Source organism: Patiria miniata, unplaced genomic scaffold (genome assembly GCF_015706575.1).
Source record: "Patiria miniata isolate m_02_andy unplaced genomic scaffold, ASM1570657v1 HiC_scaffold_17, whole genome shotgun sequence".
In the NCBI taxonomy this organism is placed as follows: Eukaryota; Metazoa; Echinodermata; class Asteroidea; order Valvatida; family Asterinidae; genus Patiria; species Patiria miniata.
Genome location: NW_024037055.1, coordinates 11,523,328 through 11,550,607, shown reverse-complemented (window position 1 = coordinate 11,550,607; position 27,280 = coordinate 11,523,328). Strand labels below are relative to the sequence as shown.

General features: G+C 43.9%; 1 protein-coding gene across 1 annotated transcript in view; it reads right to left on the bottom strand.

Moving 5' to 3' along the window:
• LOC119723827 (phenylacetaldehyde reductase-like) overlaps positions 1–27,280 on the bottom strand; it is a 117,566-nt gene that overhangs the window by 75,407 nt on the left and 14,879 nt on the right. Inside the window, exons 2-3 of the mRNA XM_038194706.1 lie at positions 24,944–25,145; positions 4,018–4,199 (exon numbers count right to left, since the gene is read on the bottom strand). Of these exons, the coding sequence (XP_038050634.1) occupies positions 4,018–4,199; positions 24,944–25,145 (384 nt within the window). The remainder of the gene's footprint in view (positions 1–4,017; positions 4,200–24,943; positions 25,146–27,280) is intronic.

The following is a 27,280-nucleotide window of genomic DNA, read 5'->3' as shown; positions in this document are numbered from 1 at the left end:
GAAGGTTGACAATCCGTTCCTCCGTAGGACGAGCCAATCCCTTCTTGAGGTCGAGCGATGCCCCAAGAAAGATTGGGAACTGGGACGGAAGTGGGTGGGATTTCTCGGTGTTGATGATAAACCCGAGATCCGACGCAAGCCGCCATGTCCGGTTGAGTGCCACTGGCGTGGTTGCCTGAGATGGACCCACGATGATCCAATCGTCGAGGTACATGAAAATCATTACCCCTTGTTTCCGTAGTGCGGCCCCGACTGTCTTCACTAACCGCATGAAGACTCGGGGTGAGGTTGAGAGGCCGAAAGGAAGCACCATCAACTCGTACTGGATGTTCTGGTACTGGAAGCGTAGGAACTTCCAATGGTCTCTTCTGATTGGGACGTGTAAATACGTGTCCTTCAGATCTAGGCTGGCCCCACAGGCCGGTGTGTGGACCGACTCCAGTATTATTCTGAGCGTGTCCATACAATGTCGTGGCCGAATAAACTTGTTGAGGGGCTTTAAATTTAAGATTGGGCGCCAAATGCCAACCTCCTTCTTGGGGACCAAGAAGAAGGTCGACATGAAGCCCTTTCGCGTCTCCCCCGGGGGGGAGCGTGCGTACTGCACGTTTCTTGAGAAGAGAGTTGATCCCCCCCCCCCCCCCGAGAGAGAGGCATTTTGATGGATCGGACGGCACTGATGTGGGCCGAACGATCATGTCCGACAGTGGGGAGGTCGAGAACTCGAGTGCGTAGCCGCACTCGATTAAGTCGAGCACCCATCGGTCGGACGTAATTTGAGCCCAGGACCCCGCAAAGTCTCGCAGACAGCCTCCCACGGGTCCAACGGCAGGAGGCCGCCATGAGTCTAGTAAGTCATTTGCGCCAACCCCCAGGATATCGGGGGGCCGACGCCCGGAAGCCACGGCTGGATTGGGGCTGTTGCTGTCCAGAGAACATGCGAGTCTGCGTGGCATGCGCACCGGAATTGTTATCGGTGCGGCCACGAAACCCACCACGACTAGATTTAAGTGGTTTGCATCGAGGGACAACAAACGACGTTTTGGCTTTGCTCTGTTGTCCCTTGGTCACTGGGGTTGAAGGCTTCTTGAAGTTGATCTTTTCAGTGGCCTTCAGACGTTTGGCTTCATCTCTCATATGTTCTTCGAACTTCCCAGGTGAAATCTTCCCGCGGGAAATGATAGTAATCTAGTTCCCGTCTGGGAAAAGGACGCCATTTGTCTGGTGACATAATGTTGTCGATGTGTTCCACACATACTTGATCCAACGGAAGTATGGGGACACTTTGTCACTGGTAGATGTGGAGCCCGTCTGACACTTGAATGACTTATGATCGGGCGGAGGGGGCTCATCAGCGGAGGGTAATTTAAGTACCCGTATCATGTCTCTTTGTACTAAACGAAGCTCCATTTCAGTAATGGAGAGCCGCTGTAATTGGTCTGGTTCTTCGTCAACATCGGATGAATCAGCCGATTGTGAGGGCCGAGTAGACTCCGGTGAACGAGAGCCGTCTGGAGGGGAAATTGTACAGAACCACGCGGTGGTGGCTGTAGCTTGCCGTTTCCGGGGGGGCACCAATAGGGCCCGCCTGGCGGCCTGCAGACATAGCCGACAGCGTAGCTGAAATTGACTGAAATGCCTGCAGAAAATCAGACCTCGAGATCGAGTCCTCACGTCGGGAGCGTTTGCCCCGGTGGGTCCGAATCCGAAGAAGAGCGGCGTGATCGGCGATCAGTCTTCTTCTTCTTGCTTTTCTTCTTTGAAGAACGGCCCCGGGGTGTGTCTGACGACATGTCAGAAGACACCTGGGGCATCGGGACCCCCGAACAACGGAAAAAATCCGATGACGATAGTTGTCCCTCAGAGTGAAATAGACCGGGGGCCATTGGGCCGGGATCCCCCCGGGCGACCGGCTCCACATCGCTCATAACATACTCGGCCGACAGCGCCTCAGGCCCCGTGGGCTGAGCGAATGCTGGTCGGTCCGATAGCCCGTGTAATAGCCCGTCCCGGCAACCAGTGGTACTGGGCACTGTGTCGGGAGGGCACGGGTGATTAAAGCCCACTGGAGCGTGGCGGCTAGTCCCCTCGAGCTGCCCCGCACTCGTGGGAGGGCCGGGGTCTATAGCGGCACTTGTACCCGAGCCACGCTTGCCCTGTCGGCCCTTTTTAGGCTTCGCTCCGGCACAGGAGATATGTTTTGGATGAACCTTGCCGGAGCGTGCCTTTTGATTGGGGGTATCATGGGTAGGTCGCCAGAGGGCGCTAGTGTATAAAACTCTTAGCGTGAAATACCTGCCGGTATAGGGAATATGCAAAAGCAGTAATTGCTCTACAGGTAAGTAAAGTGAAGTAGACTACGGTATATACACAAGGATTTACTTAAAAGACAGAATGGATGATTGAAAAATAATTTTTTTTTAAAGTATTAGTTTGGTGAACAACTAAGAACATATGTGACTTGTTACTCGGACTCAGACTCAAGGCTTTTGACTCGAGACTCGTACTCGGACTCGAGGCTTGTGACTCGGGACTCCGATCGAGGCTTGTGACTCGGGACTCGGACTCGATGTTGGTGACTCGACTACAACACTGTAAATCAGTCATTCATTGCACAAAATATTAGGCCATATTAGACAAAAATGAAAATTTCACGAACTACGGTTGACATGTATTATGTACATGTACATGTATTATTGTACATGTACGCGTATGTTTTATGTGTATACATGTATGTATTATGTATACATATGTACATGCATGTGTACAGATTATGTACGTGTGTCTGTAGGTAGGGCATGTACATTTTACAGTCCTTCTGATTTGAGGCGTGCGATCACACCCCCACACCATCGCACACCTAAAAGCTTCCCGAGAAGTGTGAATAATTGCACGCCTGAATTTCCCTGGACCACAGATCACACACTTAGAAAATGACACACCTAGAAAAAAACGCCTAGAAAAATCCAGGTGTGCCTTTTTCCACACACCTGTGATTTTCTAATCAGAAGGACTGATTTTATGTACCGTATTTCAGTTGTTTGCAAATTGTGTCACTTCAGTAAACCAAAAAAATGGGGGGGGGGGGGTTAAATGAGGAAAAACATGTCTGGTCATTCAATAATATACATACTTGATTGATTCAAATTTCAATAATGTGTTTTTCTGTATGTAATGTTATTACTTGTGCATGTTTGAAGAAGGAAAGAAACGAATCACACAAAAATATCAAATTTGTCTTTCATAGAAATACATTAAAAACATAATTTGAAACCCCCCCCCCTCCCCCCATATCACTCAATGATTCCCATATATCCCGAGTGCTACTCCGTTACCGAGCGCAATGCATCAATTATGATAACGAGTAGACTGGATCTTGTTTGTAAATACAAGGGCATTTCGAACGATAGTAGGGAGTCGGGAACTAGGGCTTTTATGAGCGGAAACCAGTTCAAGGTACAATGTAATTCCTGACTCCCTTTCATAGTTGAAATAAGTTCATGTTTACAAACGAGATCCAGTCTACTCATTATCATAACCGATGCATCGCACTCGGTAATGGAATCGCGCCCGGGATACCAGGACCATCGAATGAACGCTGAGCACGACCACATCCCGTTGTTCAAGCGAGTCAGAAATTGAACACGTTCACGATCGTGAGGGGAGCTCTTGGAACTGAATGGGAAATTTCACTTTTCATCCGGATCGTAAGTAAACTTCAGTACCTCCATCTTAATCATCTATGTCTACTTGTAACTCAGGTGGCGTTCTAGTAATTTGGAGGCTGTTTTGAGGGTGAAATCTGATGGTTTTGTTGGGCAATGTCAGCTTTTTGGTCAACGGCAGAATTGTGTCGCCCCATGGCAGTGTTTTTGCTGGGACCCTAGAATCACCAGACCACGTCCGAATGTTAAAAAGGTGATAAGTTAGGTCCAAGTTACTTGGACCACGTATTTGCCACAATGAAAAAAAAAAATCTTGATTCTAACACTTCATCTTCTTAACTCATCTACTCACCTGCCACTGCCGCTGTAGAACTTGTTAGCACTACACGTTTGACTGTGGATGATTTTTCACATGCTCGAAGAACATTTTTAGTTCCATCAACAGCAGGGACGATCACCTCATTCTCATCTTTTGGATTATTAACCGGAAATGGACTGGCAATATGCTGGACATAATGACAGTCTTTCACAGCTCTGCAGGAGTGAAGAAAAATGAACAGTTCCTATTCCATTTATTTTCTATGTTTTGGAGTCCATTTGATCCTTGTGTCTCTTAGAATTTCCTGATGGGGTAGGACGGGATTATAGGGCCCTGCCATTTACAATGTACTAGTCAGGCAAAGCTTCAGTCTTGGGCCTCAAATCTTCCTTTGCCAGACCTAAACTACATGTACCTTACAATAGAGCTGCTACCAATCAATAAAGCCTGATACAGCCTGCTGAACTTAACCCCTTTCCAGCAGTAAACATGTAGTTATTTGATTAGTTGCTGGTATTAAATAACCAGGCTGAAGTGCCAGATTGCACGTTCAGACAAACACTGGTACACAATGCAAGTATAGACAAATGCTGAGGAAGACAACTGTCAACCAACAGGGGCAAGAATCTAACCATTCTCCATTGGATACACCATCAGTAGAACAGGCCCCATCGACCAAGACCTCAATGCCAGAAGCATTCAGCACACCCAGTGTGAGCACAACTCCAGCCAGTATGCCTGCTCCAGCCAGTATGCCTACTCCAGCCAGTATGCCTACGTACTCCAACTCAAAGCAACATGGAACTCCTGAAAATGACTTAAAGTGGCTGTGTTGTTAAGCCACCAGACAAACTGAACGTGTGAAATGTGCCAAAGTGGTTCACCTGCAAAAGACTCAAGAATTGGACTTTGCATGAAGTTGCATGCTAATAGTTTGAAAAGAAGTTAAGCTAACAGTTAAAGTGTTTAAAATCTAATCCAGTGTTATTCAAGTTATTACTAACATTGTTTAGAATTAAAGAATTTAGTTTCAGTCTCCCTACAGTCTATGAAAACCAAGAACAAAAATTTATTACGAGATCTGAATCTGCATTTATTGAAAAGGGCACAGAAGCATTTACAAAAGACCTTTTCTTTAACAGATTTCTTAAACATGATCATCTCACAGATATTTAGAACAAGCTGATTTACCCGATCATAGATCGGGGGGGGGGGGGGTTCCCCCTGTCCCCCGTCGATTTACGAACATGATAATTATGTACCACTGCAACTGTCTGTAAGTGTTCCCGTTGGTCTGTTAAATTGGCATTTCGTGAGGCAGTCGCATTTGGAAAACGTAGTGAAAAGGTTACCGTAGTACACAGGCGAAGCCTGATTGTACAGTTTTGACAATAAATAATAATGCAATAAAACGTGAAGGTGTCATTTGAAATGAAAATGTTGAGTGTAACCATAAAATATGGAGGAAGGTCATAATTAAGTTTCAGTATTGGACTCTTCAACAAACGTTAACTTGAACTTCTTACAATTTGCCATGCCGTCTGGCGAGGAAAAAGTCGATTCAACTTTTCAAGTTGGTGCAACCATCTATAGAGCAAGTTTTACTCGGCCTCCGAGAAATGTTTGCTCCTGAAAGGATCCGAGACCGCGGTCTCCCGCGACGCCAAAATGGCTCCACGTCCATGGAAAAATGTGGAGGGTGTCTTCCGCCGGGTCGGACACTAAAGTCTTTTTCGTCGATTTTTTTGTGATTGCGTTTAAGATCGCGATAAGTTGAAGCAATGCATCGATCCTTCGTTGATCCCAAACAGGCCCCCGAAATTTTCACGCGACACTGAATTATACGTGGCGTGCAGCGAACTCACAACGCTCAGCCTTGGTGGTTGAAGCGTGGAGCTGTAAACACATTATGGAAGCAACAGCGCTCTATCACGCGACGTCACATGCTTGCGCTTCAAATAGCAAGCACCGTAGACTCAACCTCGTTTTCAGGGTGTGGAGCAGGCTGCAGTACGCGTTGCCATCGACGGTTTTACGCATAGCCGAGAAGTACCACGCAGTGTAGACTTTCGATTGGTCAGACCGCGCAAGGCATACTAATGTGTAGTCCTTCTGAGTATTCGTTGCACTCGGCGCAGGGGCGGCAAGCAAAGCACAGGAAAGAATAGGGATACTTGGTGGCCACGCACCATGGAGAAAAAATATTTTGCCAAGGTCACCCCTTGCTACCGTTTGGTGAACGCTTTGGCAGTACGGCCGAGTAGAACACGTAAACGAAACCCCTACGTTGACCTCGCTGACCTCGCACAGTCTAGACACGCAGAAAGGCCAGCACAGAGGGCGGCCAGGCAGTCAACGTGAAAGCGCACACGACGGCAAATTCCTGCGCAAAACGCAGTCACGAAAAATCGACGAAACGGATCGCCGGTCCGTACCGGAAAATCAGGACGACCCGAAGTGTCCGACCCGGCGGAAGACACCTTCCGCATTTTTCCACGGACGTGGAGCGATTTTGGCGCCGCGGGAGCCCGCGGTCTGGGATCCTTTCATGAGCAAACATCGTCTCGGAGGCCGAGTTAAACTCTCTCTTATATATATAGATTTAAACCTTTAAAGGAGGGAGATGTGTTGATATTACATACTGCATGACCAATCCATTCGCTCGTACCCCCCGCCCTGCAAACAGGACGCTGGGATACTCTGATGAATTCGCACTTTGATTGGTTGGACTTTGCGCGACCTGTGACCTGTGCGTCATCAAGGTCATGACTCTGCAAGGTTTGAAACGGCCGTTAAGACTGATTCATTACTCTTTTATTCCAGTTTAGAGATGTTTTTTTTTGTTGAAAAAGCAAAATTCTTTAAAACTTATCTGTGTTGTAAATTCACAATTCCCGTCACTTGCTCAGGCTCCGTTTCGAATCGCGAACGGTCGGATTGCATTATGCGATGCTCAAAATTTTGTCCACATGGTCCGCAATGAAACAGAAATCACATCCGGTATTTAATGTGCGCATTTCTATGGGAAGTTTTCAGATAGCATTTGCGCACATCTAACTGCGGTTTTAAACAACTGCAGCCAGATGCTTTATACATAGGTCATAGGCCACTTCCTTCACAAGATTCTGTGAAGCTCATCAGAGTATCCCAGCATCCTGTTTGCAGGGGGGGGGGGGGGTACGAGCGAACAACATGGCTGCCAATGTTCACAGTTGATTAAGTGATAACAAATATACCAATATCACTACTGAATCCTTGCCATCCTGTCTTCTAACAAACAACACAGCTTCTGTTTAAATGAACCCTCATCCATTGAAGGCCAATGTGGGTTTGCTAATTTAATCACTGACACTATCCATCGAGCAACGGTGTCACGTGAGGCCACACTGTGAGGATGTGTTGTTGTTATAAACAGTTGTGAGTTCCTCTCACGTAGTGCCCTGGTCTGGCTGATGTACCATTTACATGTAAGAGCCCGCACCGGACACCAGGCTTCCAACCGAAAGGGAGTGGAGTTCACTGCTTCTCGAGAGGTGGCTACAGCCAAGAGAAACACTACTTTAAGAAACTTATATGGTACAATGAAGCCTGTCCCAGGGGCTCAAATGGGGGCTTCATTAATGACTGTAGGACTTCGTTGAGGTCCCAGGAAGGTATAAGATTTCTTATTGGGGGACGCTCAATAAACATTCCTTTGAGGAGATGGGTCTAGTGATTAGGGTTCGTGACTCATGATCAGAGGGTCAGGGGTTCGAATCCAGCTGCTGGTCATATTTTGTGTCCTTGGGCAAGCCACTTCATCCCAACTTGCCTCCCTCCACCCAGGAGTATAAAATGGGTACTGGCATTAGCTGGGGCGTAACCTGCGATGGACTGGCATCCCATCCAGGGGGAATAGAAATATTTTAAGTCATTTCATGCAACTGAAACTGGAGATAAACGCCAGCCTGATGGGCCATATTGGCTCGGGACAGAGTTTACTTTTACCGTAATTTTCGGAATATAAGCCGCGCAGAGTATAAGCCACAGCACGCAAAAATCTGCAAATTAAGATTTGAAGTCGGCGTATAAACCGCACCAGCGTACAAGCCACACCGACTGAAGTGGTTTCAATTTTGTAAGGCCTCTAAATTCTAGTCAAAATGCTCTGAACCAATCCCATTTACAGTTACACTACGAAAACTATAAAAAGGGCCACAAAAATTATATCATATCATTTACAGTCGATACTCTTACAAACAAATATAAAAATTGATGATGAGAAATAAACACCGGAATTGCTGCCGGCTGGCCCGTCCGGTGCCTAGCCTTAAAAGTTAGTGCATGGCCCGACAACAGAAGAAACCACAAGCCGGGAACAATCACCGAGTATGTGACATCCAATCTGCACCCAAGTTGACTTGGACGACGAGATCTATGTGGACATGCTGCTAGGACAAGTTTGTCCGACGCAGGTTTCAATGAATTAAGCCAACCCAACAAATCCAATGGCCTTTTTTTTTCAGTTAAAAAAACATATTGGCATATTGGCAAATAAATATGAAGAATGAAAACATACCAGATCAATCATTTTCATCCAACCCTTTATTACTTCCAAACGATTTCCTCGCCATATAAAAAAGTCAGTTACGTTCATGTTCGTAACCTGATTGAAACGAGTCCAAACTTAGAAACATGCACTCCCAAACTTATCCTAACTATCATTTTAGCCCATACCACAGAAATAATTCTTACAAAATTCTTGCAAAGGTCTGAAGGTCTCTCGGACTTTATTTTTGCTAGAAAGACTACTAACATTAAACATTGAAGGACGAAAGGTACATTGTATAAAAATAAATTAGGAACGTCTATCTCCATGACACAAGAGTTTACTTACGGTATTAAGAACAATTATGCTCAGGTTTGATTCGGTCGTCTCACTTCTGACGGCGGTTGATACATTGACTCCGTCTTCAACCCTCAAGGTTTTCATAACTTTATTTCATTTTCGTTTATTTTTTTTATTTACATATCACAATAAGAATATATGTACCATACATTTTACATATTTTCACAAAGCCTTTTTAAATAATTATTTTGTTTGATAGTTCTACATACCTGACACAATGTTTTATTTCGCTTTGATTACTCACGTGAACATCGTGCACGTTCATAAGCCTTACACAAAAGTGAACAATGGGTTGGAAACCATAATTCGGATGTAACAAACATTTTGACAGGGTCCCACAGATTTTGTACTAACGGGAGTTGACTGTAGTTGCCTTTTTTTCTTTTTTAAACAGCGGAAATAGAAAGTACACCCCTTTCTTACCACAAATGGTGTGGTCCGCAAGCGCATGTGGCCGGGGCCAGAAATGAAGCGCATGAAGCATGGCATGCAGCTAGCACTAGCACTTGTATCACGTACGGCTGGTCGCAAGCGTCGAAGACTGTGAGCTTTCACTCACGCATGGCCGGCCGGCCTGCCATAATATTTACCATTCAATACCTTTTCGTGGGACGTGCTTTCAGTTTGTTATTCATCATCATGTCGGTTTTAAGGCCGTTGTCCAGTCTGTTCTGGGTTGGCCTGCTTTCTCCCTATGGCTCTCCTCCACTTGGCCCTGTCCGTCGCATCCCTCGCATTGACTCCAAGCAGTCGCATGTCATCTGACACGGAGCTCTGCCAAGTCTTGCGCGGTCGGCCGACGGGTGTGGGCCCACCCACAATTACGTTGGTACACCTCTTGACCCAGTTGACATCCTCCTTTCTCTCCACATGACCAAACCACCTCAGCCTGTGCCTCCTCAATACGATGCCGATCCCCTCCACTCCCACTCTCCTCCTCAGCTCCTCGCTTGACAGCCTGTCAGCCAGAGACACCCCACACATCCACCTGATCATTCTCATCTCTGCTCGTTCCATCTGCTGGATGTGCCCCACCCTTGTGGGCCATGTCTCGCAGCCATATACCATACTGCTTCGGACACAGGCGGTGTAAACCTGGCCCTTCATCTTCAGGGGCGGCGCCTTGGATGTCAAAAATGGGGCCAGCTCCCTGAACTTCTTCCACCCACTCCTCACGCGTGATGTCACTGCTGCATCTGCTCCTCCCTCAGCACCCAGCATGTCACCCTTAATTGATAATTCATTTCAGCAAAAGATCTTTTCTTATAACAGACACTAAATACACATTTGAATCTCATTTTTATTCTTCAAGGCTCGGCATATACATGTAAGCCGCTTACTTGCGCAGTAAGCTGCAAGTTAGATGGAGGTCCCCGAGGGTTGGATGAAGATAAAGGGACTGCGGTTGGAATATTACATGTATGTCCACTCTCTGAGGTACTGTAGTATCCACGGAGTGCGAACTAGCAGTCTGATCAGCCTCGGAAACCAGGGCTGGCGTGGCCAGAATGGGGCCATTAACAACATTCTGCACGTCTTTTTTTCTAACTTAAAGACCTTTGAAAACAGGGACATTGTTGGGAAAGGGTACGCAAACATCCTGTTCCATTTTATCGCCAGTGCGTCCACTGCCCATGCTTTGGGGTCTGGGCACCGTGAACAGAATACTGGGAGCTGAGCAACGATGGCGTAGTGAAGAGGTCGCTGTGAGGTCTGACAGACGATCTCTCTGTTGAGTGTCCATTCTATAATAATAATAATATCGGAGTCTTATATAGTGCACGTACATGTATCTACCAACAATTAGGTACTAAAGGTGCTGGTAGTTATGTTTACTTTTGGTAAATGAAGTTTATGAGAAATATGAGACCCATTATGTAGCACCTTTATAAAGGGTATACAAGGTGCTGTGGCGCATATTGCAGCCACTGCCAGAAACACTGGGGCAAGCTCCTTCTCTTAGCGGTAAGTGTTACTGGGTTCTTTAACATGCATTGCACCACAAAGGACCTACGGCTTTACATCCCATCTGAAGGACGAAGCAACAATGGTTAAGAGCCTTGCTCAAGAGCACAAGGACCATGTTCTCCGTCAGGATTCGAACCAATGTACCACGAGTCAAACACCGTAAGTCAAACACGAGTCAATTAAACACCGTAACCATTGGACCACAGACCCCCAATTCTGTTGGAATTATCAAACCCCTGGAATGGGCATCCGGGATCTTGTTGTGATTTCCCGGAATGTGGGAAGCGCATAGTTTTACTTTTCCCGTATGCACCAATGGAAGATGTCCCAAGTCAGGTAACACAGTTGGGGTGATTGGGTGCCACCCTGAACAATTGATATACGACACCACAGTCATGTTGTCCATTTGGATTAGTACTGTGTGTCCCTGAATTATCGGCTGGAAATGCTGCAGGGCGTAGAATACCGCTTGCAGTTCCAGAACGTTTATGTGTCGGTTCTGGAAATCTGGTCCCCAGGTTTCGCCAATCTGGTGTGGGGAGAAAGTTGCTCCCCATCCTAGATTTGATACATCGGTTGCAATGGTTAAAGGGAACATACAACATTTGCAAACATCAAAAAACGAAATGATCCAATTTTCATGAAATACCTTACTGGATTGTTAGGGAATGACAGTCTAAAGCATCCTGTAGCATTGTGGCTCGTGGTGTGCTGACATTTTCAAGAAACATTGTATTTTTCAAACACTGGTCAGCCGACCAACGCTGGAGAAGACTGGCTATTTTCAAAAACTACTCCATATTTCTTATATTTACGGTAGTTGTTCCACATTTTCTTTGCAATTGATTACACACCTGTGAACGGGTACAAGTCAGCTAAATTGATACTCTAACCATAAAATTCCCCAAAGTCTATAAATTGCTCCATTTCATCTTAAGTGGGGTCAGGGAACCAGAATACAAGAATATAATTGGCTTTCTTGGTTTTTTCAGCATCTACAAGCCAAAAACGTGAAACCAGTCAGTTTAATAATAATGCTAAAACATGTAAATCCTCCAAATGCACTTATTTCTGAAAATTGCAGCAAAAGCCAATGTTGTACATCATCCCTTTAAGGAGGCCTGAGGACGGGGAAAGGTGAGGCCTATGTAATGTATGAGCGATTGACCACCAACGGAGGTGAGGAAGGAGACCTACAGTGATCGGAACCTGAAGATGGATTGGATCCTTTTTCGGTCTGTGATGGGCCAGTAGGTCAATCTGGAGGGGGGTGCAAGCAGAGCCTGCAATAAGGTGCAAGATCGATCATGCTTGCCATCAATCCTAACAGCATGAGCCATGCTCTCGCTGGGGCCACATTCTTTGAAAGAAACATGAGAACACAACGTCGCGGTCTTCAGTGGGAGTCACAAGTCTATGACTGCAACCAAAAAGACTGAATGCTGTGTTGGAGTTGGGTGTGGCTTTGTTTGGTTGATGATAAAGACGAGTTTGGATGTCAAAGCCCATGGTGACTGGATCGCCTGAAGCGTTTCTACTTCTGTGCGTCCTTTTACTATCCAATCGTCCAAAAACATGAAGATTAAAACATTTAGTTTTCGTAAGCTTCCTGCAACTACTCATGATATCCTTGTAAAAACTCGGAGGGCTGTTTCCAATGGAGGGGTGCTCGTAAATTTTGATCTTGTAACCATGAGAGGTAGTTGCAAGAACCCATCTGTCGGAAGTAATTTCATGCCAGGACACTTCGAAAGAAGTGAGTCAGCCCTTACGGGTCCAGGGTTTGGGGCCAACTTGGTAACGTCAGTGTTATTTGCGCCAGCTCCTGGTCTGTCGGGTGCTGACGATTGCCAGCCACTGTTCTGATTTGTTTGGTAGGCTGGGTGATTCTTGTTGTAAGGACGTGCTTTTCCCGCCGCTGAACCAGCTGATGCACCTGTTGCAGCATTCTGACAAAATGTTGAATGACTTGAAGGGCTTTTACAAGGACGGAATGATGGAGCTGACTTTTGTTGCTTCCCGTTGTCCTTTTGTGGGTTGGATGTGACCTTGCATAAGTCCAGTTTCTGAGTGGTTTTGATTCGTTTGGCCTCCGTCTTCAGGATCTTTTTTAATTTTCCATCGAAGAGGTCGCTTAATAGGAGCAGCAGTGCTTCCAGTTTTTTTCTTGCCCCTGCATATAAAATATAGATGGAGTCTATTACGTTCTTACTACGAGCTGTCTTGGTTGCTAGGGAGACTCGTGTGAACTGATCCAGACTCAACAGTAAAGCCTCTTCAATGCAACAAAGGGCGATTGCCATCATGTCAGGGGAAATTTTTGACTTTCTTTCCACTGTAAATGCTAGATATTCCGACAAGAGGAGGAGGAAGGAATTGATCCTCAAAACCAAACCTGGCCTCTGAGTCAATCTTTTTCATGGTCTCCTGGAGTTTGTTCTTGGTAGGGTCTTTGAAGGGCAACTTACATGTAGATGGCTGGTATTTCCCATGAGCTTCCAATTTATCCTTAGCTGTATCGGGAATTGGTTGTACTACAAGGTACGGTAATGCTCGTAGTCTGCCTTAGCAAACTGGTAATATTTCAATTCCCTTGGATGAAAGGGTCTCCACATTTTTGCAACCTTGAGTTTCTTCATGCGATCAATGCACACGATGTCCAATGGCAAATGAGGTAAAAGTGGGTTCTGGGCTGAAGTGTGGGAGGAGCCGGTTCTACCCTTGAAAGATTGACTTTCAGGCTGACTGACCTCGTCCACTGTTGGTATTTTCAATACTCTGGCCATGAGTCTCTGTAACAGACGGAGTTGCGTCTCGAAGGGAGAAAGGTCATCTGGGTCGGGAAAAACCTCGAAATCTAAACAAGGTTCGTCCAAGGATGATCACAGTTTGGGTTTTGTGTCACTTCACTCCGAGTTCTCAGCACTGTTCTCGGTGAGTGGATTGAAATGGATGCATGAAGTTGAAGGTAAATCTGGATTATCTTGAAACCTCGGCATGGCAGTGTGTCCTCCTGATTTGGGCATTTGTAAATGTTGTTCCAAATAAGGGGGGTAGAGTACTGGTGGAGCTCTTTGTGCCGCAAGAGCGGATATAAACTCACTGATAGTCTGAAAGGCTTTCATAAAGTCACAAACTCACGGCTGGTGATGACTTCGTTTAATCTGTAACGTTAAATATATTTAAAAATACAAACATTAACGATCAATTCCAATTAGGTTACAATCTTTACACCATAATATTCATAAATATACATGTACAGTTTGTAAATCAACACATTAACAAAGGGTATTTCAATTAACTTACTACTTTGTTGGGACTTGCAGCATACTTCTAGATTTCTAGTAGATCATCAACACTTAACTCACAAAACATGTCTTATTGTGGTGCAGACAATGGTGAACTGATATGAAAATCGAACAACTTTTTAAATGCTGCGCACACGCGCAAAGGCGAACATGTGTGCCAGTGATCACGAGTGCTACAACGCACGCTGACAAACATTTGACCTTTACAGTGTCACTCGCTCACAGATCAGACGTTGTGCTGATGTATGACCAATCAGACAGCTGTTCTATGATAATAATAAAAATACTAACAAGGAATTTGTAAGGGGCACAGTATCTGAAAATAATAGTCAATCTAAGGCGCCGGTCAGTGAGTAAACAAGTCAGGTGTGTTTACAAACACAAATGCCCCGCAACCGTGACTGTTCCCATGACATAACACCACACTTTTAACATCAACTTACATAAATGTACTTTGGTCACATGGAACGTTCATTGACAGCATTAGTGTTTTCTGTAGGTTTTATATGAATTAATCCCTATGATCTTAGAATAAATACAAGATTTCTATTGTTTTAGCCACTGTGACCTTGACCCTTGACCTTTCGGCCCCAAATGCAATAGGCTTCTTAGGATTACCAAGAACAATACACAAACCAAATTTGAAGTTCATATGTAAAGTATTTCTCAAGTTATCGCGCTGACAAAATTTCTTTTGTTTTAGCCACTGTGACCTTGACCCTTGATCTTTCGGGCCCCAAATGCAATAGGCTTCTTATGATAACCTAGAATACACAAACCAAATTAGAAGTTCATATGTTAAGTATTTCTCAAGTTATCGCGCTGACAAGATTTGTCCGGACACACACACACACACAGTCGTTTTTTGCTACGCTTCCGAGGATTGGCTTTGTGTTTTCCTTTGTTCCCTGATCTAAACCTTTCCCATAGACTAAGCGCACAAACCTGCATTCGAGGACAATAGGCACCGTTGTTCGAGGATGAAAGCCCCTTTGTGCTCCTTTTGTTGTCTGTCCTCGAGCGTAATACAATACAGGAACACCCACGCACACACACACGCATACATAGGCATAGTGGGGAAGTGGGGTACTTCCTTTGTTCTCGTGTACTAAAATTTTGCAACGTCACACACTTATGTCAAAATGCTCTTATTTTAACCATAGTTAATTTCCTGGGCTGAAATTCGGATTTAATATCCCTTTTCTAAAACTCTTCCATTTGCGACAAATCAACCCACCTTGGAAATTCCTAGTTTTTGAGTAAAATCTATATATCTATTTCGTGATAAACTTGTGGGGTTCCAAAACGGTACCCCGCAAGTCGGTGGGCATTCCTTGTGGGGTACCTCCCATTGTTCCGGTACCCCACAAGGCAGTGTTTGTACACGCACACACATCACCCACCCACGGAAGGACAAGGCGGAAACAGTATGCCCCTTCGGCTTTGCCGCGGGGCATAAAAAAAACACTGTGGTGAGACGGAAGTGTTCCTGTTAGAATAGGCTTACATGTATGTACACATGCCACTAGTGGTGTATGGTCGCTAGGAAGGGATTGTCCCTGTTTCTATCTGCTATTGACACACAAAAAAACACTGATGCAAAAGCACTTAACGCCCAGAGAAGAAGTCTGTTTCTTCTTGCCATGGGCGATAGTGGTAATGTGGTTCGGCATACTGAAGTCGCATGGTCTTTCTGCAAGGATTGACTCTGTTCCTATCCGCTATTGACCAAGCCCACAACGGTGGGCACGACCGTGCACCGAGAAGATATCTGTTTTGTTCGAGCTATGGGCGGAACTACTCATGGTAGTCCTGAGGCTAAGTCCTTGGGTTATCCGGCCGCCCTTCACCCGTCAAGGACTAAACTAGATCACAATATGCCACGCACAACAACTAGTCTGAAAGCCTCCAGCCCTGGGTGAACGGACTGTCTCCACCCGCTCTGGGCTGCTAGACATTAGGAATGCCGTACTACCATCTAGAAATAAATGAGATACGACGCACCACCAAATAGCTCAAAAACACACTTTATTGTTTTTGATACATTTTGAAGAAACACTTGAAGAACTGATGAAAACTGTACCAAATAGTTTTCAAAGAAAGCTAATACTTAGCTAAGAGAAAAGAGGCAGATTTAAAATAGGGGCGGCGCCGCATGGCACATGGGTGTGTAAAGAGGCGCACTATTGTGCATTTAAAAGCTTAGCAAATAGGCCTGTCGGCAAAAGGGAAATATGCAAAATGTAGTTGCTATTTGGGTAAGATGAACGAAGTACACTTAAACATTCCTGGTGAAAAGGCTCCCAACGCTCACCCCGCAATTTTTTAATGCATTCATTGTACTTGAAAATTCATTATTATGCAGGAATATTCATTTTACCTGCGAGGCCACACATGGCCAAGCTACCCATGTGCGGATCCCCTGGGAGGAATTCACTTAATTTGGGCCGTACTGGTTTTGAAGTTCTCAGTTACCGGTACCATTGGGCTGACCTTGCACAGTCGATCATTTTTATCTGCCTGATTAGTGTCAGTGAAGTGCAGATACCGGTAGGCTAGCAAGTCCATAAATCTGTCTCGGGGCATAATGTTGGGGAAGAACAGAGTCTCAAGGACGGATTCTCTCATCCAGTACAGTTTCAAGTCAGCCCTAGGCATTATTTCCTTGATGATTATCATTGCCAGGAGCACCTGGTGTCGTGTCAAATCATTCCCTCATGTGACTTGGACTTGGCGTTTGATGCTTTGGGTTCTCAGCAGCGTAATGATTTGTCTCATCGGCAATATGCGCCGTCTATACGCAATATAACGTGTGTCACAGGATCCCCCTCAAACAGAAGGACCCCGAAATGGTACTTTTGATCAGACTCTATGGTAAAGACTCAACTCAGACAAAATGAAAGGACAGATCTATGTACCCGTACAATATACCACAATACATAACATCATCAAAATCTAACATACACTGAACTTCACCCTATTTTGTCTGTTGTGTTTGTCTTGTTTTCCTATTTATTACGTTTTGGATGGAAAACCTTCATGATCATCATGTTCCTTTACAACTTGACAACTGTCTGGATCTGGATTGGAGTAATCTGTAGCTTCCTGGCAGCTCCAGGATTAAATGCTGTTTGCTACGGAGTGCCAGACTCATCGCATAGACTGATTCAATATGGACGCCATGACCTACTACATCTTGCCGATGAGTCTCTCTCGAAGATTAAACCTACCAACCTGCCAGACTGGGTCCCCTTGAAAGGGGATGAACCACCAATACATAAACATCATCTTCGAGGCAGGAGAGGAGGAATACGACAACGGGTACGCAGGAGGGGACTTCGTCCACCGCTACCTGCCATTACGCTCATCAATGCCAGATCGATCAATAACAAAATGGATGAACTACGGGGTAATGTGAGGTATGAAAACGAATATCGCAACTCGGGGATAATTTGTATTACAGAAACATGGCTAAATAAAGACACCCCTACTAACCTGATTGACATTCCTGGCTTTATTGCGGTTAGACAGGATCGATCCTATGAGGATACATGTAAGACTAAAGGTGGAGGCTTGTGTGTTTACATCAACCAACTACCGTATGGTGCAATAACTTTACTGTGAGATCGTCATTCTGTAGTGCAAACATCGAACTTCTTTGCATCTCATTCCGTCCATTCTACCTCCCGCGAGAATTTCCACAAGTACATGTTTGTCTGGTATACGTGCCCCCTGATGCAGATGCAGAAGAAGCAGCAAACGTGATACATGACCAGGTACAGCAGTTGGAAAATCAATCTCCACTTTCACCAACAATTGTTTTGGGTGATCTTAATCATTGTCACCTTGATCGATGCTTACCACACTACCATCAATGTATTGATAGACCAACACGAGGTGATAACATATTAGATCGGTGCTATTGTACAATCCAGGAAGCATATAAAGCAATTATACGACCAAGTCTTGGTAATTCGGATCACCAGGTTATTCATCTACTGCCAAAATACAAGCAGCAACTGAAAAGGGAAAAGCAGATTAAGAGAACAGTTCAACTGTGGAACACCAAATCTGTGGACAGACTCCAAACGGCCTTTGAAATCACTGACTGGGATGCACTTTTGAGTTCAGGTGGAGATATCAACGAACAAACTGATGTGGTGAATTGCTATGTCCGTTTTTGCGAAAGTCAACACATTGCAACGAAGACTATTACAGAATACCCCAACAATAAGGCTTGGCTGACTAAGGAAGTCAAACTTATTCTGCGAGAAAGAAAACAAGCACACAGATTTGGGGATCACGCAAAGGTTAGGGATCTCAATCAGCTCTTTAGACGAGAGGTTAGACTTGCCAAAGTAAAATATCGTCAAAAACTTGAACACTGCTTCCAAAACAATAACCCCAAAGGAGCATGGAGGTGCTTGGAAATGATAACAGACTATAAAACGCCAAAGAATAAGGTGTTTCAAAACATTGATGATTCAAAACAGAAAGCTGACGACTTAAACAAGTTCTATTGCAGATTTGACAATATCGACATGACGACTACACTTGATCTGATTAGTGATGATTTACGCCAAATGGACGACATGCCAATTTCGATAGAGCAGGGGGAAGTCTTCAAACATTTCAAATTAATCAACCCAAATAAAGCAACTGGACCTGATGAAATACGGGGAAGAACTCTCAAATGCTGTGCACGACAACTCTCAATTCCATATAGAGAGTTGTTTCAGATGTCAGTTGACCAGCAAACATTGCCACTATGCTGGAAAATAGCCATCATAACACCATTATTAGATTATTTTACATTATAGATTATTCTACATAACCTCATCCAGCCTATTCAGGAGAAACTTGACATCCATCAGTTTGCATACCAGCCCAATAAATCATTACAGGATGCTGTTCTGAGTTTCACACACGAAATCTACCAACATTTGGATAAACAGCAGTGCTATGCAAGGGCTCTGTTTATTGACTTCTCATCGGCATTCAACACGATACAACCAACTTTGTTACTAGAGAAACTCAAACACTTAGGCGTAAAACCATCTTTAATTCTCTGGATAAGGGACTTTCTCTCAGCAAGAGTCCAAAAAGTTAAAGTCAACGACATTTTTTTCAGACCCAATAGTTTGTAATACTGGTTCACCCAGGGCTGTGTCATTTCACCCATATTGTTTATTATTTACACAAATGAATGTACATCCAATCTCAGTTCAGTGAAAATATTCAAGTATGCCGATGACACAGTGATTCTTGGGCTTATAAACAACCAGCAGGAAGGGGAATATAGGAGAGCAATACAGAACTTTAGCCAGTGGTGTAATGATAACTATCTCATACTGAATCCTCAAAAAACAAAAGAGATTGTGTTTGATTTCAGACATAACCTCATTGGACAGGATATTGACATTGTGCAAAACCACAAATACCTGGGCACAATAATTGACAGTCAGTTGAATTGGAGTAACCATTGCTCAGCGCTCATCGCAAAGGGTTGTCGGTTAATGTATTTTTTGCGTAAATTAAATTATTTTCATGTAGACAAGGAAATTATGATTCTATTTTACTCATCTGTTATTGAAAGTGCTATTACTCATGACTGTGTGGTTTGGTACAATGGAGCAAGAAAACAAGATACTGGTAAAATGAAACGGGTTGTGAAACAAGCATCGAAAATCCTAGGGATAGACATAGATCTTGATGTAACTTGCAAAGAAAAGGTTCTTTCTAAAGCAGAGGCAGTCATAAGTAACACCAACCATCCATTGAACAAATATTTCATAAGACTAAGAAGTGGTAGGAGATGGCAGTCACTTCGATGCAAAACCAACAGGTACCTCAACTCCTTCATACCATACTCTGTCCGTCTCCTCAATGAATGATCAGCCCAGACGTTAACTACATTATTCACTTTCTGCTAAGATGTTGTTCAGTTGGTTCAGTTTGATTCCATTGTGGTTTATTATGTGTTTTTTTTATTAATTAATCTAATTTATTTTCAGTAGTTTATTTATGATTGTGTGTAATTAATTAATTATTTCGTGTATTGCATGTATGCATAGCAATTTTCCTCCATGGTAGGACCATTAAAGTTGAATTGAATTGAATTGAGTTGAATTGAATGAATTAAGCAAATAACTAAATTAATTAATACATTACAAAAACCATCAACGAAGGTAGAAATCAGTTCTTTGTTTGTCCCTGCGAATGTATGTGTCATGGGTGTTGTGGTTGTGCACCGGTGCCTGCCCTGGCAGTACAGTCTGGGTCCGTAGCATCCTCTGTGCGTGTGTGACCTGTCTGACAATCCTACTGGTACATGTAGATGGTCGACTAAAAATCAGCCCGCCGAGGATGTCTGTCTCACTGCAGAGTTTGCCACACCAGACGTAACACCCCAAAAAAAATGATTTAAAATTAACTACAAATTTCATGAGATGGAATTTTGCGCCGGGGTTATGTAAATCAAATTAGCTTTTGCCCTTCACCGACGTATAAACACTGTATACTCAGTGTCTTACCTCCCGAGTGAAAGTTGGGAAAAATAAATTGGGTGGGACTCGAACTCACGACCTCCTGTTTTTTAGTGCAGATATCTTACCACTCAACCTCCGACCTAACAGGGTCGGTTGGCTGGTTCAAATCAGATGAAGTAGCAGCTTGCACCACATTAACTATTCTTAAGATGGAATTTTATGACAGTACAAATTGTCATCAGGAATGCATCTCCTACACAAGATTATTACATGCACCATCCATAACAGCTCAAGTTCATTTAACATTGCATAAAATGCAAGGTACATTTTATACACAAAACCCAAATAATGCGTTATTGTCAAGGCACATTTCCAATGTTTTTAACAGTCATACAAATATAAAATTTCACTTTTAGAAATTAAATTTGAAACTGCAAAGCAATAATACTTACAGGTAATGGTGAATAACCTGGTCTACGTTTTATTGAAGACCTGTGTTCAACTGGAGTCAAGTCATGGTAAGATTAACCCAATTCCAACTTCGTGGACTTCTCATACACGTACATCTACAAATTTAGGTTGGGTCTCTCCCCTTCATACAATCACAAACAAGTTACACAATATGTAAATTCAGGTTGGGGTCACTCCCTGTAATACTGTGGCGGGGAACCTCCCCCCCCCCCCCCCCCCCCCGGGCCAACCCAAGTCCGTTAGGATAAGTCTGACTCCTATCGGGGTGAAGACAATCTTCCCAAACCAAAGCTCTTCCCTAGACAAAAGAGATCACTCAGAGCGACCTTCAAGGCTAAGGGTGCAGGTCCGTTTTGGTGAAAATCTACCGCCCGATTGTGAATGATTGTTAATTATTTGCCCCTGTTAATTAATTGCACAATAAACCTTTTAACATAAACAACGGAAGCAGAAGTGTCGGTAATCTCAAGCAACAGCAATCATAATTTATTCAACAATAATCATGTACCGGTATATTAACTAGGATGTAATTGGGAGGGTTGTTTTATTTACCAGGTCCTTCCTCACTGGAGATAACCTGCTGCTTGCCTGTGCAACAACGCTTACAGCATTAAGCACTAGACAACAACGCCAGCAATGAGCAACTACGCACAGCGCCAGTAACGCATCGCTTAAGATAGCAATAACACGGCATCACAAGCTCACAACAGCCTAGCCAATGCGTATCAGCTTAGCACTGTACAGTCCAACTAGAAAGGTACCCGCTACGCCGTATGTAAGCCTGAATTCGCACTCGTACAGCTATAACAGCTTCGTACTTGCGTCACAACAGCTAAACATACCAGCGCAACCCCAGTACAGCTAAACAGAATTTTTACAAATCGCCTAAGCAATTACACATGCTCAGAGTACAAGTAATTCACCTACTTCTCTGCCCGCTGTTGCAGCTATACCGCTAAACCAAATCTAAAGAACACCCAACACTAAACACCTAAACCAGCTGAGCCCCAAAACTAGACACTCAGCAACACCTGACAACAAAACCTAAACCAATCTAAACACTCCACACGATCTAACGCACGCTCTCTGAGGCACGCAATTATATACCAACCAGGTACGCAGTCACATGTACAACCACGTGCGTGGAGTAAACCTATGGGACTTATTAACCAATCAAGCACGTGCAGCAACTCACGGAGCTCCTAAGCTCCGCCCAGTCACAAACACACAGAGATTTTAAGCGTTAGTGCTATACGTTCACAAATGAACTGGCTCTAAGCCCACACACCTTCCGTCATAATACACACACGTGTCACTGCATTTTGTGACTCAAGTCCAATCGAGTCATTTTAAGGAAGTGACTGAAGTCAAGTCCAAGAAGGTCGAGTCGAGTCACAGTGTGTGGTCGGGTCGTTTCGAGTCAAATTTATGCTCGAGTCAATTCGCGTCACTGATATTTGAACAATGTCTAATACATCACAGAATGGAATGAAAAAAACAATGCACCAGTACAGTATGAAGATCCAAAGGCCTACTGGGTAAATATACTGCGTAGTACCCAATAGACAGTTTCTAATAAAACTTCAGTTCTATTTCTGGTTTGGCTTCAGGTCTGAAATAATTGTTACGCTAACGTCAAACAAAATTGCAAAAACTGTTTCTGATTATATAGCAAGTATCAAACTGTTTTTTAAAAGGACACATTTAGATGGAGTTCCATAAAGGGCTTAAGAAATTGCCCGAAGCCAATGATGAAACCAAGAATTGGGAAATGCATTTTTAAAAAAAATTTCATTCCATCTTATGAATCATTAAAAGCCATAAATGGCCATAACTTGACAGTAACACCAAGTATGCGAACATTTGTACCGCAAATACATTTTCGCACAGTTTTGGGACTCAAGTGTTTTAAGCCTTCGACTCGAGTCGAGACAAGTTTTCTGATAAGGGACTCAAGTAGAGCCAAGTCATTCACCCCTTGGGGCTCTAGTCAAGTCAAGTCATTTACCCCTTTGGACTCGAGTCAAGTTGCCAAAAAAATTGTGAGTCATTGATTCGAGTCATTGATATGAGTTGTAATGGCTCGAATCATTGACTCGAGCCATTACAACTCTGCCACAGTGAACTACCGTTAAAGCCATATCAACGAGGGAAGTTGTCCGCGTCCTTCCACCAAATTGATCCAGTAGTCTTGGTTCGCTTGGGACACTTCGTTAACAGTGCTTGTCCATTAGAATCACTGCCACTACTCTCAATTTCTGAAACTAGTTGCCGTCATAGTTTTCGCTTCTTCACTTGAAGACATCGTGTAATGCAACTGAATACGCTGTGTATACGGAAAGCCAAGCGCGATATATAAAGCCCAGTGTGATCAGCCCAGTGTAGCAATGAACAATAAGGGCATGTACCGTACACTAAACAACAGCCTAGTCCCATAAATGTGACTAAAATACTGGACTACCTCCGTATATCAGTCACACAGCTACGTACGTCCTGGGAGTGGAGTGTCCCGTTGCTAGGGGAGCCGAAAATTAATTTAAAAAGATCAAAATTATTTTGTCAGCAGAAAATCAACCCAGCTATAGTATGACTGCTAAATAGCACAAAATTGTTAAATTCGGTACCTTCAGAGGTCTAGTTATCCAAATCATGGAAATTCGTCACGGTTTTGAAAAAGCATGGCGTCTCTGGGCAAGTTCGCGCAAGGACTATAGTTAACCATTGGTCGACTAACGCTTGCCCGAACTCTGTCTAGTCGACGATGGTTAACTACGCTAGTTGACTATTTTGAACCAACCTACTGGGGCTGGTTGCATCGCTGGTAACCATAGCCGCGCGCGTTCATAACGTACAGCAGGGAGCCAGGATCCAGACGTTTTGCAATGACATTTTGACCAGCGTTCGACTAGAGACGTTCGCACTTTGCTATTAGTGCGCAGGCGTAAGGTACGTCACAAATCAACCACTAGTCGACTAATGGTCCTTGCCCGAACTTGGCCTCTGATGTTTACCAGACTGTTTCCCGGCCACCTTAATAATAGTCAAGAGGCCAAAAGGGTCAGGGAACCAAACAAGAGCTTTAATCATCTACTGACTGAACGTGCGTCAACTTTGGCAAAGCGCACCGCGGCTGTTGCCCGTCATTCCAAAATCTTTGAAGCCCTCTGCAGTGAAGCGCGCCCTCTTGTGTGCGCTCTTCATCCGCGGTCGCGTATTGCATCCGGGTACTTCACAGAGCGACAAAGATTTTGGAATGACAGGCAACAGCCGTGGTGCGTTTTGCCAAAGTTGACGCATGCTCAGTAGATGATTAAAGCTCTTGTTTGGTTCCCTGACCCTTTTGGCCTCTTGACTATTATTAGGGTGGCCGGGAAACAGTCTGGTACATATCAGAGACGCCATGCTTTTTCAAAACCGTGACAAATTTCCATTATTTTTGGATAACTAGACCTCTGAAGGTAACGAATTTAATGATTTTGTGCTATTTAGCAGCCATACTATAGCTGGGTTGATTTTCTGCTGACAAAATAATTTTGATCTTTAATTAATTTTCGGCTCCCCTAGCAACAGGACGCTCCGCTCCCAGGCCGTACGTGGCTGTGTGACTGATATACGGAGGTAGTCCAGTATTTCAGGCACATTTATGGGACTAACAACAGCCGTGTTAATCACCCACGAAGCCTGTGCGCAGTGCATATCGAAAGCACTGTGCTCAAAAAGTCCATAATCAAGAACAAGTGGTTGAAAAGCTGAATAGGTGATGTGCCCAAAAGCACTGCTCTAGTATCATATGGGTACTATATTTTATTAAATGCATAAAAACATGCCATGCTTACCTTATCCAACTTTCTTGATTGGTCAAGTCAGCCTCAACAAGCTCTAATGGGTACTTGGAATGCACACACATATTCTTCAAATGCTTCACTTTGGTCTCATTAGAAAGGCTCCTGACAGTCCCCCGTACATAATATCCAGCCTGCAGAAGTTGTTGAACAACATGAGATGCAATAAAACCTGAAGCACCTGTAACCAGGACCCCTGAGGAAAAAAAATCACAAGATCTGTGATGATTAACATTGTCGGGACAATAAGGGTTCTGCAGCCAATTTCACAAAACTTTATGCAAAGAAGTACATGTGACTTCCTTTGCACCACAATTTATTGTATAAGTAGGCAGTTTCACGCAGGCCGCCAATGGTGACGCTATTTTTGATGCCCTTTGCACTGTGACCCACCGATATAGTTCGTTAACACAGCCAGAGTTGTAACAAGTCACTGATTTTTGTGACTCGAGTCGAGTCGAGTCATTTTAAAGAAGTGACTCGAGTTGAGTCGAGTCATTAGGTCAGGTCGAGTCGCGTCGAGTCAAATATTTAGCTCGAGTCAATTCGAGTCTTATTAGACTTCGCTCGAGTCAAGTCGAGTCTTCTAATGAGGGACCCGAGTCGAGTCATTTGCTCGCAGTGACTCAAGTCGAGTCGAGTCATTTACCCTTAGGGACTCGAGTCGAGTCGAGTCACGTCGGACTTGAGTCGAGTCATTGACTCGAGTCATTAAAACTCTGGACACACCCGACCGTACACGTGAAAATGCATAGGCACAATAATTGCTAGTGACACTTACGGTGATTAGGCTTCAATGTTTTTCTGGACGCCATTTTTATGGGCACTAAATTGTGCAGTCAATAAAAAAAAAATCAGCGACGGGAAACCTTTCGTAATGGAAATACCGGCCACTGTATTTTGGTAATTTTTGACGATTTCCTTGTCCAACTTTCTTGGTAAAATATAAAGGGCAATCTACCGATGTTCTAGTGATAAAAGGATACTACAGACCGTGGTTATCTTACATGGTTAGTTGATGCCAACTGTAATGCTGGCGGAAAACAGTGCAACTTTGGCAACCCGACGGCAAATACATTTTAAAGTTCATTGCTATCGGCGATTTGACTCACTGAATCTGGGTATCACTCATTGGTGGAGTTTGGTATTCAATGTGAAAAGGGGATAAACTAATTTTTTTACTTTATGTTTTGCTTGTTTATGGATTATTGCATGTATTTTCAGGTAAAAGCACACTACCCTGGGAGACATTTTAACCTGTAATTACAATGGTAAAGCCTGAGGAATGTAAATGGCAACATGTGTAGGTGGGTGGTTCCATTTTCATTAGGGGGTGGAGAGTTTTGCTTGAGTGGCTTATTATAATTTTTTTTTTAGCTTTTTACTGCCATACAATTGGTGTTTTTGATACATGTTTACTTAATATTTTAAATGACTTAATATAAAAATCTATCTGTTTACCACACCATTTATGCGCGATAATATGCGCGATAATACGCGCAGAAGTATGATATGTGAATAAATTATCAGAAAACCTACATATATTTGTCTCATTGTAGCCTTATTAATAATGTGTTTAGTAGACATGCTATAGGCACTTCATGTTTTTTTCTTGTACATATTCATATTAAGGACTACAATGATACATTGCAGGCAAATTCGGTCACAACTTTCCAAATAAAACTGGCCACCAAAAATGACCAAATATTTAAATCAACAAACGTCTGTAACTTTGCATAGGTAGACCTATAATGACCACTGACCCCTCATTTTCTTTGTAATTTTTTGCTTTATCCAGTGATATAACGATTAAAAGAATTGAAACAACTTCAAATTTGTATGAAACTGGCAAGAATAAGTTGAGCAGCATTTCATGCTGCTGTTTCATATTGCACAACAAATTATGGCATAACTTACGCAATCATTTCAGGTAACCCACATTATGGTGCACAGGTGTAGCAATAGTCTAGGGGCTAGACGTTGTTTTAGTTTTGATACACGATAACCTGTCGCAGCGAAAACCCGCCGCCATGAGACGGCCCTATCACGACAGACCAATGTAACCCACAAACCCGTCGGAACAACGTCAAGGCCAATTCCTAAAATACCCCCTCCCCCCCCCCCCAAAAAAAGGTGCGGGAAACTAGTGCGCATGCGCGACTTCTGCAGGCAACTACTGTTCATTTTCAGTCCCACACAAACTACACACAACAAAAGGGCTGACCAGTGAAGTTGCACAAACGTCTTGCTGCATCTTTCACATTACTGGAAGAGACTTGAGAGTTTGCTTCCAAACTAGTATGAATTTTTTTGAATGCGTGCTGCATGTAT